We start from the raw sequence: 13,187 nt of genomic DNA, 5'->3' as shown, positions 1-13,187 counted from the left end.
ATAAAATTAAGAAGGTAGTAATTTTTTCCCCAATGTTTCGTTACGATAACGTTACTAACTTCAATCTCGTTTAAAATAAGGACGTAACTAGTTTTTTTTTTATATCTGTCTTGAAAACTATAACTTTGACAAAAATTTTGCGAAGAGATATTTTGTAGGTAATAATATTGTCTACAACTTTTGTCGGTAACTTTTTGTTGCAACTTTTGTAATAAAAAAGTTACCAGCAAAAATACTTCTACAATTAAGGGATGAATGCTTTTAAAGCGTTATAACTTATCAAAAAAAAAAAATAAAATAAACATCGCTGCCAATCCAAAATGTATGTAAAAATGACAATTTGGCTCTCTATCTTTTTGCCTTCTCTGCTCTCCGACTTTGCACAAGTTAAACTTGATCTTCAGAATAAATTAGACATTCTATATTTTCATCATCGCCCATTCTGTTTTCTTCTTTTTCAACGGCGTAAAATTTTTATTCGTCGAGAATCACAGCTGCGAGATGATTCGAAATAAAAAATCTGCCATCCCCTGTTAGCTTCGTCTAAAATTCTTTCCCATGTCATATTCACACGCGAGGGGGTGAATCTAACTCGCGGGGCGACATGCGTGCATTAGTGCTCGTATTATTCGTAGCGGCTGCAACGCGGTCGCGATAAGATACTTGAGGGTGGTTTTTAAGGGGGGTGGTCACCCTTTTGCGCTCCAAATTTTTACACCAATTTTGCATGTTCGCTATTGATACAACGATTATACGGTAAAGATTACTAGTTTCATATTTTTTTTTTTGAGCCTTGACACGCGAAAAACGGCTTGTAATGGTTTAATTTTCGTTAAGGGGTAACGCCAAAGTAAAAACCTAAAAATTTGACGATCATCTATTGGATGGATGAAAAGGTAATGCGAAAATAATGATTAAGTAAAATTATTAGGAATATACTTGAGCGTAATACAAAAAATTATTATCAACGAATATTTAAAAATGGCGACACGCGGTGTAATTGGTGCAAATTTGAATCTAGAAAAAAAATCACACGATATGTAACATACTAATAGCCACAGAAATGCGTAGGGGATTTTCGATAAGACAATTTAAACATTATTTATTAACAAATAAATGTCCTTTCGTAGGTCGAAAATTGACAATTTTCCTTCAAAATCTCGCCGATTACACAAAAATCAATATTTTTAAAGCCCCCTACGTGTTTCTGTAGCTGTTAATATGTAGTTCAAGTCATTCTTTCCAGATTAAAATTTGCACCTGCTTACCGCAGAATTCAACATGTCGCTATTTTTGAATTATTGTTAATAATAATATTTAGTATTATACTTAAGTATATTCCTAACAACTTCGTTAAATATTATTATCTTATTAACTTTTCTTCCGTCCGAAAAAAAAGGTCAAAAAATGCTTTTCTTTTGTTTTCACAGTGGTATTGTCCCTTAATGTTTACGTTTTCAACACAAAATCTGAACTGGTTGGTACGGTTTTTATGAAATTCGATACCCATTTTATTCGGAAACGTAATTTTCGCCACAGAAGTTATAAATTAAAGTCTTGTCAAAATTCGATAAATTCAGTACGATTTTCGAAATTGTATCGAATAGTGAATATGACTATTTGAATAAATAAGTTTTCAATTTATAACACACATATAGTCTAAATTGGTCCTTAATTATTCTAGTTCCTGTGAAAATTACGTATCGGAGAACAATGCATACCAAATTTTATAAAAATTTTACAAACGTGTAAAGATTGTTCAAAAACATCGTCGTTGGTAAACAGAAATTCATTTCAATACATTTTAAATCGCAGAAATCATAAATTATTGTCAGCTAGTAAATGATTTATATTTTTATTTTATTTATTTTTTTTTTTTTTTACTTGTTAGATACTTTTACAAGTTAAACTGAAGATAAAAATTCGTTTTTAGTTTTTCGCAAAATTGATGTTCATAAGTTCAACATCGCGAAACATTGGAATAAATACTCCAATAAAATAACAAATTTCCAAGTTCAAAGTTACTTTCTAAGGATGCCTGAAACCGCAATTTGGTGGTTTAAGGAATTTTTGAGAATCTAAAAATTTTACCCAAGAGCGATTCTTTAACAAAAAAAAAATAAATGAAATATTTATACATGACAAGGAACACTGAACAATAATTTTCGTGATTTTTAACATACATACCATGTAATTAAACATGGGAGCATTTAGTGAATTTATTATTTCTTACGTGCATCGTTTTGAAATTGTGTTATTATCGTTTTGATTGAATTTTTTTTCCTTATGTCGAATTTCGATTTGACCTTGGTTGAAAAAATCCGTGGCTTATATGCCGCTATCGCTCAATTTCATCGTAGCTCTAATTGCAACTGCATTGTAGTTGCTGTTTCCGGTGTTGAAATATGTGCCGGTTTGGAATTACGGAACTAGACAATAGTTTTGTTAACCACGTGCGTCCTGCGCTGCCTTTGCCATATTAATTTGTTGAGCAATTTCGTTGTACGGCGTTGTTCTTTTTTTGTCTGCTTATTCTCATGGAAAACCGCTTAACCTCTCTGCGTGAAGAATCACAACAGTTGTAATAATTACTACCGTAGAGCGGAATGTTTACGAGGAATTCCATGCGAACCCGACCAACGTCTGACCCGAACCATTTCTGATTTTGTTTAACAAATTTCAGCATTTGTTCCAACTTTGAAACAGTGCCTTGAATTTTTTTCAGATTTCTTATTCAGCTGTTTAATTATTTGTAAATATTTAAAGTGATCTTGAAAAGAATCTTTTCTCAATTTCTAAAAAACTCTCTGAAACTGTATTTTCCATTCCCAATATTTCACGACCGGATCCATGATGGACCATCTTTTTTTTATAAAGAAGCGATTTTTGTTTATTTTTCGGGTAAATCCAACTTGTTTTCATCAACTTTATAACGAAACAGATCTAGAAATGTTCTAAGTGAATAATAGACGTTTCGGGAATTTTTTGGGAATTTTTCGAATGTTTAAACAATGTTTTAATTGATCAAAAAATTGAAACTGCTTAAATAATAGAAAAAAAGATCGGTCCGTCATGAATCCTGTCTTGAAGTGGTTGGAAGAATAATTTTTCGAGAATTCTACAAAAGGACATTTTCAAAATCACTCTTAATATTTATGAATAATTAATCAGTTGCACAAAAAATCTGAAAAAATTCAGGAGACTGTTTCAGAGTTGGGACAATTGTACAAAAATTTTCAAACAAAATTAAAAATGGCGAGGGTCAATTCCCGTTGACAAATATTGGTGAAACAATTTCAACGGAGTGTAAATTCAAATGATTAATAATTGTGTAACGAGCAATTTCATTTCTTCGCGAAACATTTTTTGTCCCCAACAAACTGAAACCTGGAAAAAGAAATTCTACTGAATTTGCGAAGAGTTACTTTTTCCAAAATAAAATTATTCATCATTCGTTATTCAATGTGTATAGTTAAGATAAATTTTGGATGTGCTGAGAATATTTTCTAACGTTTATCGTAAACAGCGTGTTTCTTAAATTTAAGGCCAGATACGCAAAACGTTACACTTGTGACTTGAAAATACATAAATATTACAACAGTTATATACCTACTATAACTATTGGAGAGTGAAATTACAGTGCATGGAATTAATTTCAAATATAGAAACAAAAAAAATGTAGTTAGATTATTTCTTGATTCCGACTTGAGAGCAACCTTTTCGATCTTGTGACTTGGGATCGGTTATGCAGGGGGACGAAAACTCTCGCCAGGGACTCGATTCACGGGTTTGACAAAGGGGCAAAAGCGCCGAGGCGAGGGTTTTGTGTAAAGGAAACCTTGGGAACCAAATTCAAGATTTCACTCCAGGCTATTTTCTAGGTCCCTTCAACGTCACAATGCAGCGGGTCAGCCCTGCTGTACTTCTTATCCCTCGTATATTACAAGTGTTCATTTTCTCATATAGCTGTGGCTCTCCTATTCAGTTTTTTTGAAATCAAAAACAAATAAAAAAAAAACAAAAAAAAATACCAGGACTTGTTCTTATCATGGGAAATCACCCTTTCACAATATTCTCGACGCTGATCTCAATTTCTCTGCTATTTGAACGCTATTTCATCCCTAGATACAGAATATTCAATTTTTAAGCGACATGTCTGTGACACTAGGAAAATCGATTTTGACGTATTGCTTGTCACCAGTGATTCAAAACATAAATCGATTTTCACGAAGTTTTTGAATCGAATGCTGGAGGTTTTTGTTTGGTGCAGCTTGTTAACGACGCTGATAAAATAATATAATAGAATTTACTAAAATCTGGTCGACTTGAATAAAGAAAAGTATATATAATTTTTCACGAGCCAAATGACATTTTGGATAACACACGGTTTAATCGAGCGTATAAAATATTTTTTTTACAATTATCCAGATTCAAATTATCGTTTCAACATCGGAATTTATTTCTATTCAAATCATCGCTTAAAGGAAAAAAATACATTTAATTGTTTTCAAATCGCAGCGTGTTGTTTGAATGAAATTCATTCAGTTTGGGTAAAATTTCCACACTTAAATTACGTCAGCGTCGTTTTTACACGCGTAGATGCTATTATACATGTAACATTTTTATACACAGACGCGGTTGTAAATCATTCGTTGGCACAGTTTCCGAACTTTCTTCACGCCGTTAAAAACATTCACCACCGCATTCAAAGGTATCTCATACTGGTTCTCAGCATCCACATTCTTCTCGAGGCTATTTTTGGAATCAGTCCTGCCTTGACCCTCATCCTTATTACGGACTCCACGCTTCTGTGTATCGCGTATAAAACCGTCGTTCTCATTTTCATATTCTTGTACGAATAAAAAATAATAACGAAGATAATAATTTTTAGATCATTATTTTATCACAAGTCGGTTACGTAATTCGGTAGAACGATTAATATTCATTTGTCATAATAACATGAATGACGGTCTAAACAAATTCTTCGCTACTTCCATTGCGTGAAAAAAAAATTATCCCTTCAAATTTTAGAGAGCAGTTCAGAGACCCGTTTTATCAATTTATTACACTTTAATTTATTGAATATTTGTAAATAAAACAAACTGAATGTTATAAAAAACAAACAGATGTTTCCTAATTTTTGGAAATTATCGACAATTATTTCCCAACCGAAATCACCGATAAACAGTTTCTTTAAGTCTAATTTGATGTGAATTGTATTATGGAACCGAAGATTCAGAGTCTGAAACATGTTTTTCTGTATAAACGTAATCAAACAATGTCCCGATGTGGTTTTCCAGCCTTTTAGCGACTATCCCTGGAGTCGAATAAATGAATATCGTTAACGGTTTAGGCAATGTTAAATTCTCGCAATACTCAGCTCGCAAATACGCATGCATATCGTTAGTTTTATGCCATTTCCTCATCGTGACGTGATTGTTCAGTATTTTAGTCACGACAAGGTATCGAAATCCGGTTTCGTAGATTAGAATATTTCGCGCAAAGTTAGGTTAGGTACACCTAACAGTGACGTCACGGCAATGGCGCGAAAAGTAAACAGTTTCAAACGCTTCTTACATTTAAATCGACAGAAGATTTCAAATATGCGATGCGACGAAGATATGTATTTTTTCAGACGTTCACAAACCGAGTTACGGTTCGATAGTCGGAAAATATTTTTTCTTCAATCGAAATCGACGTCGATACTCGGATATGTTTATAAATTGTGCTGAAATACGTTACACTGAGAAAAATTACATTCGCCATAGTAACTAGAAAAATTTAGTAAAACAAGTATCGTTGAAAAAACTGCTTGAATATTGTTGGAATTACGAAAATCGAGGTACGCGTAACCATTTTGCGCTATCGTCGATCCTTTTTTGGCAATTGCAACGCAAAATCAGATTGTTCGGTTTACTCTACTTTTTTAGTTAAACAAGGCTTTAACATCAATTTATCGTTGCACGAGCGTTAAATTTTCGCAACGGTTACAAGAAAATATAGTAACAGCGATCGTAATGAGAAAGAATAGTAACGGATACCAGACTTTCCGGTAACAGCTAGAAAACTAATTTTCGTTTGGACCTGGAACTATATTTTTCGATTGTGGTAAAAAATGAAAATAGTTAAGGACTGAGCGGTAACCGGAACTAAAAATTTCTCCCAGTTTAGTCAGGAGTATAATAAAGCCTAATCATCGCGCTCCAAGCGTCTTTGGAGCAATTTGGAGTGCAGCTAGTAGCTCTCGTTTCTTTGTGCCAGGTTGGGATCCTGGGGTTGGCACTTGGGGCTCGATTCACGATCGCATATTGCATTCGAAGGGGAAGCAAAGCAAGCGTACGAGGGTTACTGATATAAAAGAAAGCTTGGGAACCGATTTTAAGATCTCATCACAGGCTGCCTGCTGCACCTGAACCTATGTGAACGGAATTTTCTTTACACACATTGTCGGTGGATCTTTTTCTTTTTTTTTTACAGAGAGAAAGTTTTCTTTCAAAATCTTGTACAGGTTTTCAGCAGTGTCAAAATATCTACTTCATTGAGTACAAGTTTTAGCCGTCAAATTTTCGTAATTGCAATTTGTGTACCGAAAATTTTTTTGGTTGAAAAGAATTTGAAAAAAAAATTATTCATCTCAATTCGAAAGGAATGTAATCATTTTTCACTCATTTCACTAATCACTAATTTCTCGATTTAAATCTATGCATTGACACTTTTCCGTTTGGTTGCTTAGGATTTCAGTGTAAAATTTCATACATGTATACAGTGATACAGGAGAAATTAAAAAACTGTACATTATGAAGATACAGTTTGAAAAAAATCTAGCATTATTCGTAAGGCGTTAATTGAAAACTGCAACAATCGTCAGAGAAAATCGTGATTCGTTGAGAAAAATGAAATTACATTGGCGTAACATTGAATTTCACTCGGATTAATAATAATAAAAAAAAGTAATCTGAAACATCTTGTGAATCGAGAAATTCAGTAAAATTTTTAGTGAAAAGTTTCCGTATCCGTAAGGTTAATTTTTTCCTCTTCGTACTTACTTGGGCAATGCGAGCAGATTTTCACAATCTGTTTTTCTCCGGTAAATTAGGCGATAATCTTTCGGCACTTGAACTGTAATGGCGGTAAATTTAAAATCCCAACGAAATCTGGCTTCGAGTGTTTGCCGAGCTGATCAAAGCCACGTGACGCCGAGCTGTCGAAACCCTTTAAAACTGGACAATTGGCTCTCGCGTGTCTCTCTTTCCATATGCTAATGTCCGTTTCACGAGTGTGCCTTCACCGACACGCGGTTATCTCGTGTGAAAACGATCGGGAAAAGCTAGGACGCGTTATATCTACCCTATATAAATTACACTCGCTTGGAAAATTTCGTCCACTTGATATATGCGAAGGGAGAGAACCGAAGGGCTGCTTTTACACTCTCATCCCCTTTTCCAGTGGTATTAATCTGCTCTTTAAGGAGACGGGGAGAATTTGGGCGAATTTCATACTTTCTGTTGAAAAAAAGTTTATTCTGGCCGCAAACGGTGAGTAAACTAAAATGTAAATAAAATCCGTGGAAAATATTTAAACTTAAAAGTCATTACTCGTTATAGATTTTTAATGAAAATTCTTCTGGTATCAAAATAATGTTAGAGTTTGTTTTGCCATTTTTTGATCAAAACTGTAAAATCTTCTATCCATTTTCACAGATTTTCAGCGTATGTTTTTGGACAGAAAATTGAAAGTTTTTCTATCATTACAACGTGTATAATTTCAATCTATGATAATTTCTTTAATCAAACAATCAATTTTTCGCGTGTATACAACTGGTGCAAATCACCGTTTTGTAACAGAAAAATTTGCAATTAATTTACTCAAAAATCTAAATAACAATTTCTGAAACATCTTAGTATTTTTATCGCACAAAAAATTCTGGCAATAACGTTTGTAATTAAATATTCAATAATCACTACCAAACGCCGTGTATATCGGGATCAGGTGCAACGGCTTCTTGTAACGGCAGTTGCTTTATCCTGCGGTACAAAATTAGCATTTGTATCGGCGCTGTGCCAAATTGTTTGCTGCAGTCTATGAGACGACAATTAGTTTCATCAACGCGCTAGAATTTTAACTAGTGCGGATGATGTAGTGAACAGATAGAGTGATTACAGACAGATATGTTCGAGTCATTTGGGAGGGATATCAAAGAAGATCAAAAAACTATACTGTTACATTAAAAAAATGTAATCTATTCTGTCGAGTAATGCTCGTTGTTAATTCGTCGGTCTTATTTCAATTCTAGGCAGATTGGTGAGTCTTACATGCAATAAAAATAAATAAATAAATAAAATGAATAAACGATATTCAAAAATTGTAAACTTGATCTCGGACATCGATTTTTTACTTTAATTTGTTTTTAAATGCTGAACAACTTGGTTCATTCGTTTTATTTCATTTCGTGATTTGATTTCTTTGATGTTCAGAAGACATAGAACGTGTTTGTCAAGACTTTTTTTTTATTCCTGATGATATCGCCGAATATCAAATTTTGGAAGATTTCACTGATATTGATTTCGATCCATAAATAGCAAAGTTAAATTGTCTGCTGAGAAAAAAAATTACCTGTATCAATGAAATAATCGCAACAGTTTTCTCAACGAAATAACTTATCGTGGATTGGAATTTAACGAATGTGTTGAACTGTTTATTATTTGAAAACAATTTGAATAAAAAAATCGGTAAACTTTGGTAGTAATTTTTTTCCTTTTATTTTTGGAAAAATAATAATTTGATCAATTCCTAGGGTTAGATTATTTAGTAATAAATTTGACAAAAAGTAAGAATATCCATCTCATTAATCTCCTGTCAAACTACAAGAGATAACATTTCGTCTCAGAATGATGATTGCATATTTTGTCTGATACTATGTAATACACATAATTAGGATGATGGGGTTAGAAAATAGACCGGCTAAAAGAAGGGATCAAATGACGAATATTCAAAAAAGCGATATTTTGTTTCATAGAATTTTAAAATCCGAAACATCGAATTATCAGAAGGGCCAAATGTAGAAAGGTGAAAATATAGAAAGCTGAAAAGCAGGATAATCAGCATTTCAACGTGTTACTCAATTTCTTATATTATATTAATTTTGACGATTTTATGTTCGACTCACAAAATATAAAAGATCGAGAATACAGAACGTAAAAATGTAAAAAGACAAAAATGTATACACAGAATGAGTATATGACAACGGTCGAAGGATCTAACGCGCATGTGCTTAAAGTTCTAGATCTAAAGCATTTGTTTTATCAGGGCGATCAACATTTTTGAGGTTACACACATCGCGATGATCTGTCATCTGTACCAATGCCGGTTGGTCAACCTGATAAAACAATTGCTCTTGCTCTAGAATTTTAGCGCTTTTACGGACCACGATGATAAAACAATTATCTTCTATGCTTATACACAGGAGACGACTGTTTTATCATCAGAATCCGTAAAGTTACTCGAATTATAATCGTCACGCCAGAGTTGGTGAATTTTATCCGAGGCCACCGATTTCGTCCTGCGACGTGCTGGGTTATCTCTGAAAATTCGACACTGTTGTTAAACCTCTTATTTTTCACCTTCATCTTCCACTTGCGTCTCAAAATTAATGGTTTTTAACTGACGAATCGTTATCGGTGTTTTTCAGAAACGGGAGAGATCGCCAGGGAAGAGAATGGACCGGCTGCGTCGAAGTTTCCGGGACAGCTTCCGGCGGCGAAAGGACCCTCATGTCCCTGAGTCGAGCAAACCGCATCAGTGGCAGGCAGATGAAAGCGCAGTGCGTTCAGCCACCTGCGTATTTCACGTTAAGGTTAGTTTCTGTGAAATTGTCAACCCCAGCACCGATCGGTGGAATGCTACACGCCATCTCGACGCACTTCCTGCCACGTGCATCACGACGCCATTTTTCTTCCTATCCACCCCTACACAAGTGGCTTCGCGCTTTACACAGTCCTTAAAAAAGCTTTCATCTTTTTCACATCACCCGCGACAAACGGTAACGGTTGATAATTGTCAGTCGCTGTCACGTTTCACGGGGAATTTTATGCTCTAGAGTTTTGACACATATGAGCGATTCGTACGTATTTAATCCGCCAATTAAACGCAATGAAAAGTTTTTTATCCGATATTTTACTCTGCATTTACTCTGCGTTTACTCAATGACACGAAATTAGTGTCTCACAGCTTGAGCAGTGTCCTCTTTACCTTGATATTCGAAAAATTGACCAAAGACGATCAGCTGATTACCCGATGCACCGCCATCTTGTCGTTGTAACCACATCTTGGCGAGTTGATCGGAGGCGTCATTTCTGCTTCTTCATAAATTGCACCTAGAGTCCGATGTATGACCTGAATTGAAGGCTTAAAATATATTTTATATGTATTCTTCAATTTACATGTACACAGGATGAAATAAAAAGTACAACTCTGTTTTCTGTCCTCACAGTATCTCGGATGCGTCGAAGTTTTTGAATCCAGAGGAATGCAAGTCTGCGAAGAGGCTCTCAAAGTGCTCAGGGTGAGTAATTTCAATATAACGTGTAACATGATTAACAAATGTGGGATGCGATGAATATGATTAAAAAAAATAATTTTAGTTCCAGTATGTAATTAGTAGCTAAATATTATTGTTAAATAATCACATGCTGAAGACAACGATGAATTTTTCGGAAACACCTTAACCTAACAAAGAGATAGAAATTGTTTTGGGAATGGCTAACAGCGTGTTTGGAGTAGGTGAAACGTCCCGACAATTCGACACGGTTGTTTAATCGAACTACGTCTCTGGGTACTATTATATATATATATATATATATATATTATATAAGGTAGGAAGTTTCGCGGGCTTAATATGTCTACATAATTCAGAACGAGAACTCCGCAGGAGAAATCTAAAGGGAATTCAGCTCCATGGAAAAATTGTACTTTATACCTTTATCGACTCTGTAGCCTGGTTCGCGATTCTATTTTTGGAAAGCGTCACTTGCTCGTTTCAATCGGGGGCGCAGGAATAAAAAAGTCTCCAGCTGCTGTTTTAGTTCGAATCGTATCTGGAATTGGCTGTTGAATTTTTAGTGACAAAGTTAGATATTATTTTACATTTGTAGAATAATCTTTGCAATCATTAAACAATCAATGCAAAAATCTTACAATCTATTTGCAAGTTTCAATCCTCGTCCAGTCCTGTAATCCTGTAATTCTTATAATCAAGGAATACCTGTACTCTTGTTGTAGTAACCTGTTTAATCCTATTCTATGCCTGGCAGTCTAACCTTTTTTTTTTATAATCCGAATCTTTGCAATTCCTTAGCAATCTGTGTGAAGTAGTAATACGTGTAATATTTGCACAATCCCTATGTAATCTTTCTAATTTGTTTCGTACGCTTGTAATTTTTGTTATCTTATTCCAACAATCTGTACAATCTAATTATAATCCTTACAATCATGCGATTTTTTTGTTAACGGTGTCATCTGCCATCCTTCTTATCCATATATTAGTAATTTGTACCAATAATTTTTGTACCGTTGAACTTTTGATGGTAGTTATTCCTGCCTAATCAACTTGTAATAGTTCTAATCTCATTATAACTTCATTGTAATCCTTATGCAATCTTGCTATCATCTTCCTCTAAACTTTTTAATCTTTATAATCTGTATAATCGACTTGTATCTTTGTAGTTTGTTCATAATCTCTCCAATATCGAACCACTCTGTAATCTTTGTAACTCTTGTAATCCTGTCAACTTATATTGTTCGTAATCTTAAATTTTGTAAAATCTTGTACTGATCTCTAATCAGTCATCTGCCGATTGCCTGATAACCTTAAAGTCGATTTTTTGATACTTTGTAATCATTCAACGATCTTGAGCAGGGCTGCTTTTCAAACTCTGTATAATATATCGTAAATATTTGCAGAATTCTAGGCGAAGGCCGGTTCGAGCAGTGCTTCACGTTTCTGGGGATGGACTGCGCGTCGTTGAGGATGAAACGAAGGGATTGATCGTTGATCAGACAATTGAAAAGGTGTCTTTCTGTGCCCCGGATCGTAACCACGATAAAGGCTTCAGTTACATCTGTCGAGATGGTACGACGAGGCGGTGGATGTGCCACGGATTCTTAGCGCTCAAGGAATCGGTAAGATTTCTGTCTCACCATGGAAGAATGATTTTTTATAACGAATAGTGCGTCGCAATGAAATATTTTAATGACTAAGTTTTTTATACGTCACAATACGCAATACTACAAAGTAAAATTTGCCGGAATTTGTTATTCATGTTCTATAATAGTTTTTAAATCAGTTTCCTAAACAAGTAACTAATTGCGATGTCGACGAAATATATTTCAACGTTTTTCACGTGGAAGAAATAATTTTTTTCTTACAAGAATCTTGTGAATTATAATGGTATTTAAACATTCAATGCTTCGAACAGTGTTGGTTTGCACCGAAATTAAAGAATTATTCCTTGTTATAGAATACAGATACCGAATTTAAAAGACTTCTGACCAACGAGGTCATTTCTGGATTCTACTTTGACATACGAATTTGCAAAACTCTCAAACGTCACTTAATTTTATTTTGGAATATATCAGCAACAACCTGATAGTAACGAAATTGAATTGTTCAAATATTTCGTCAAGAATCACCAGCCGTTATAAAAAACGTATTTGCATAGCTGTTTCATTACAAAATACAAAATGTATTGTAACAGAATTTGACAAATTATAAGCTACAAGTTTTCCAAAAAACGTGATTAAAATATATTTATATCAGTAATCTTACTGGTTTCAGGAAACGATTCCACTTCTTTTCGTCATCAAACCATTGTTTGACTCGATTTGCTTCGAAAAATGTTACAAAAAGTTTAAAGCCTTTGTGAATCATCGAATATTCCTGTATGCTTCAAACTAAATTTCAGGGTGAACGTTTGAGTCACGCTGTGGGTTGTGCCTTCGCTGCTTGCTTGGAACGGAAACAACGTAGGGACAAAGAATGTGGAGTGACGATGACGTTTGATCCGAAAAATTCGACGTTCACGAGGAGTGGAAGTTTCAGACAACCGAGCTTGACCGAACGGTTGCAGGACTCGCATGAACGAGCAGTTGGTCAGTATATAATCTTGTGTACAAGATAAAAAAATGAATAA

General features: G+C 34.4%; 1 protein-coding gene across 3 annotated transcripts in view; it reads left to right on the top strand.

Annotated features, from left to right (window-relative positions):
* Positions 1–13,187, top strand: part of LOC107223626 (protein numb) — a 95,635-nt gene that overhangs the window by 71,722 nt on the left and 10,726 nt on the right. For all 3 annotated transcript variants that reach the window (XM_046730040.1, XM_046730039.1, XM_015663363.2), the window contains 4 exons: positions 9,689–9,853; positions 10,490–10,561; positions 11,959–12,177; positions 12,960–13,146. In XM_046730040.1, the coding sequence (XP_046585996.1) occupies positions 9,716–9,853; positions 10,490–10,561; positions 11,959–12,177; positions 12,960–13,146 (616 nt within the window). In that variant the 5' untranslated portion in view covers positions 9,689–9,715. The remainder of the gene's footprint in view (positions 1–9,688; positions 9,854–10,489; positions 10,562–11,958; positions 12,178–12,959; positions 13,147–13,187) is intronic.

Source organism: Neodiprion lecontei, chromosome 2 (assembly GCF_021901455.1).
Source record: "Neodiprion lecontei isolate iyNeoLeco1 chromosome 2, iyNeoLeco1.1, whole genome shotgun sequence".
NCBI lineage: Eukaryota > Metazoa > Arthropoda > Insecta > Hymenoptera > Diprionidae > Neodiprion > Neodiprion lecontei.
The sequence above is the reverse complement of the archived record's forward strand: the minus strand, read 5'-3'. Positions and strand labels throughout refer to the sequence as shown.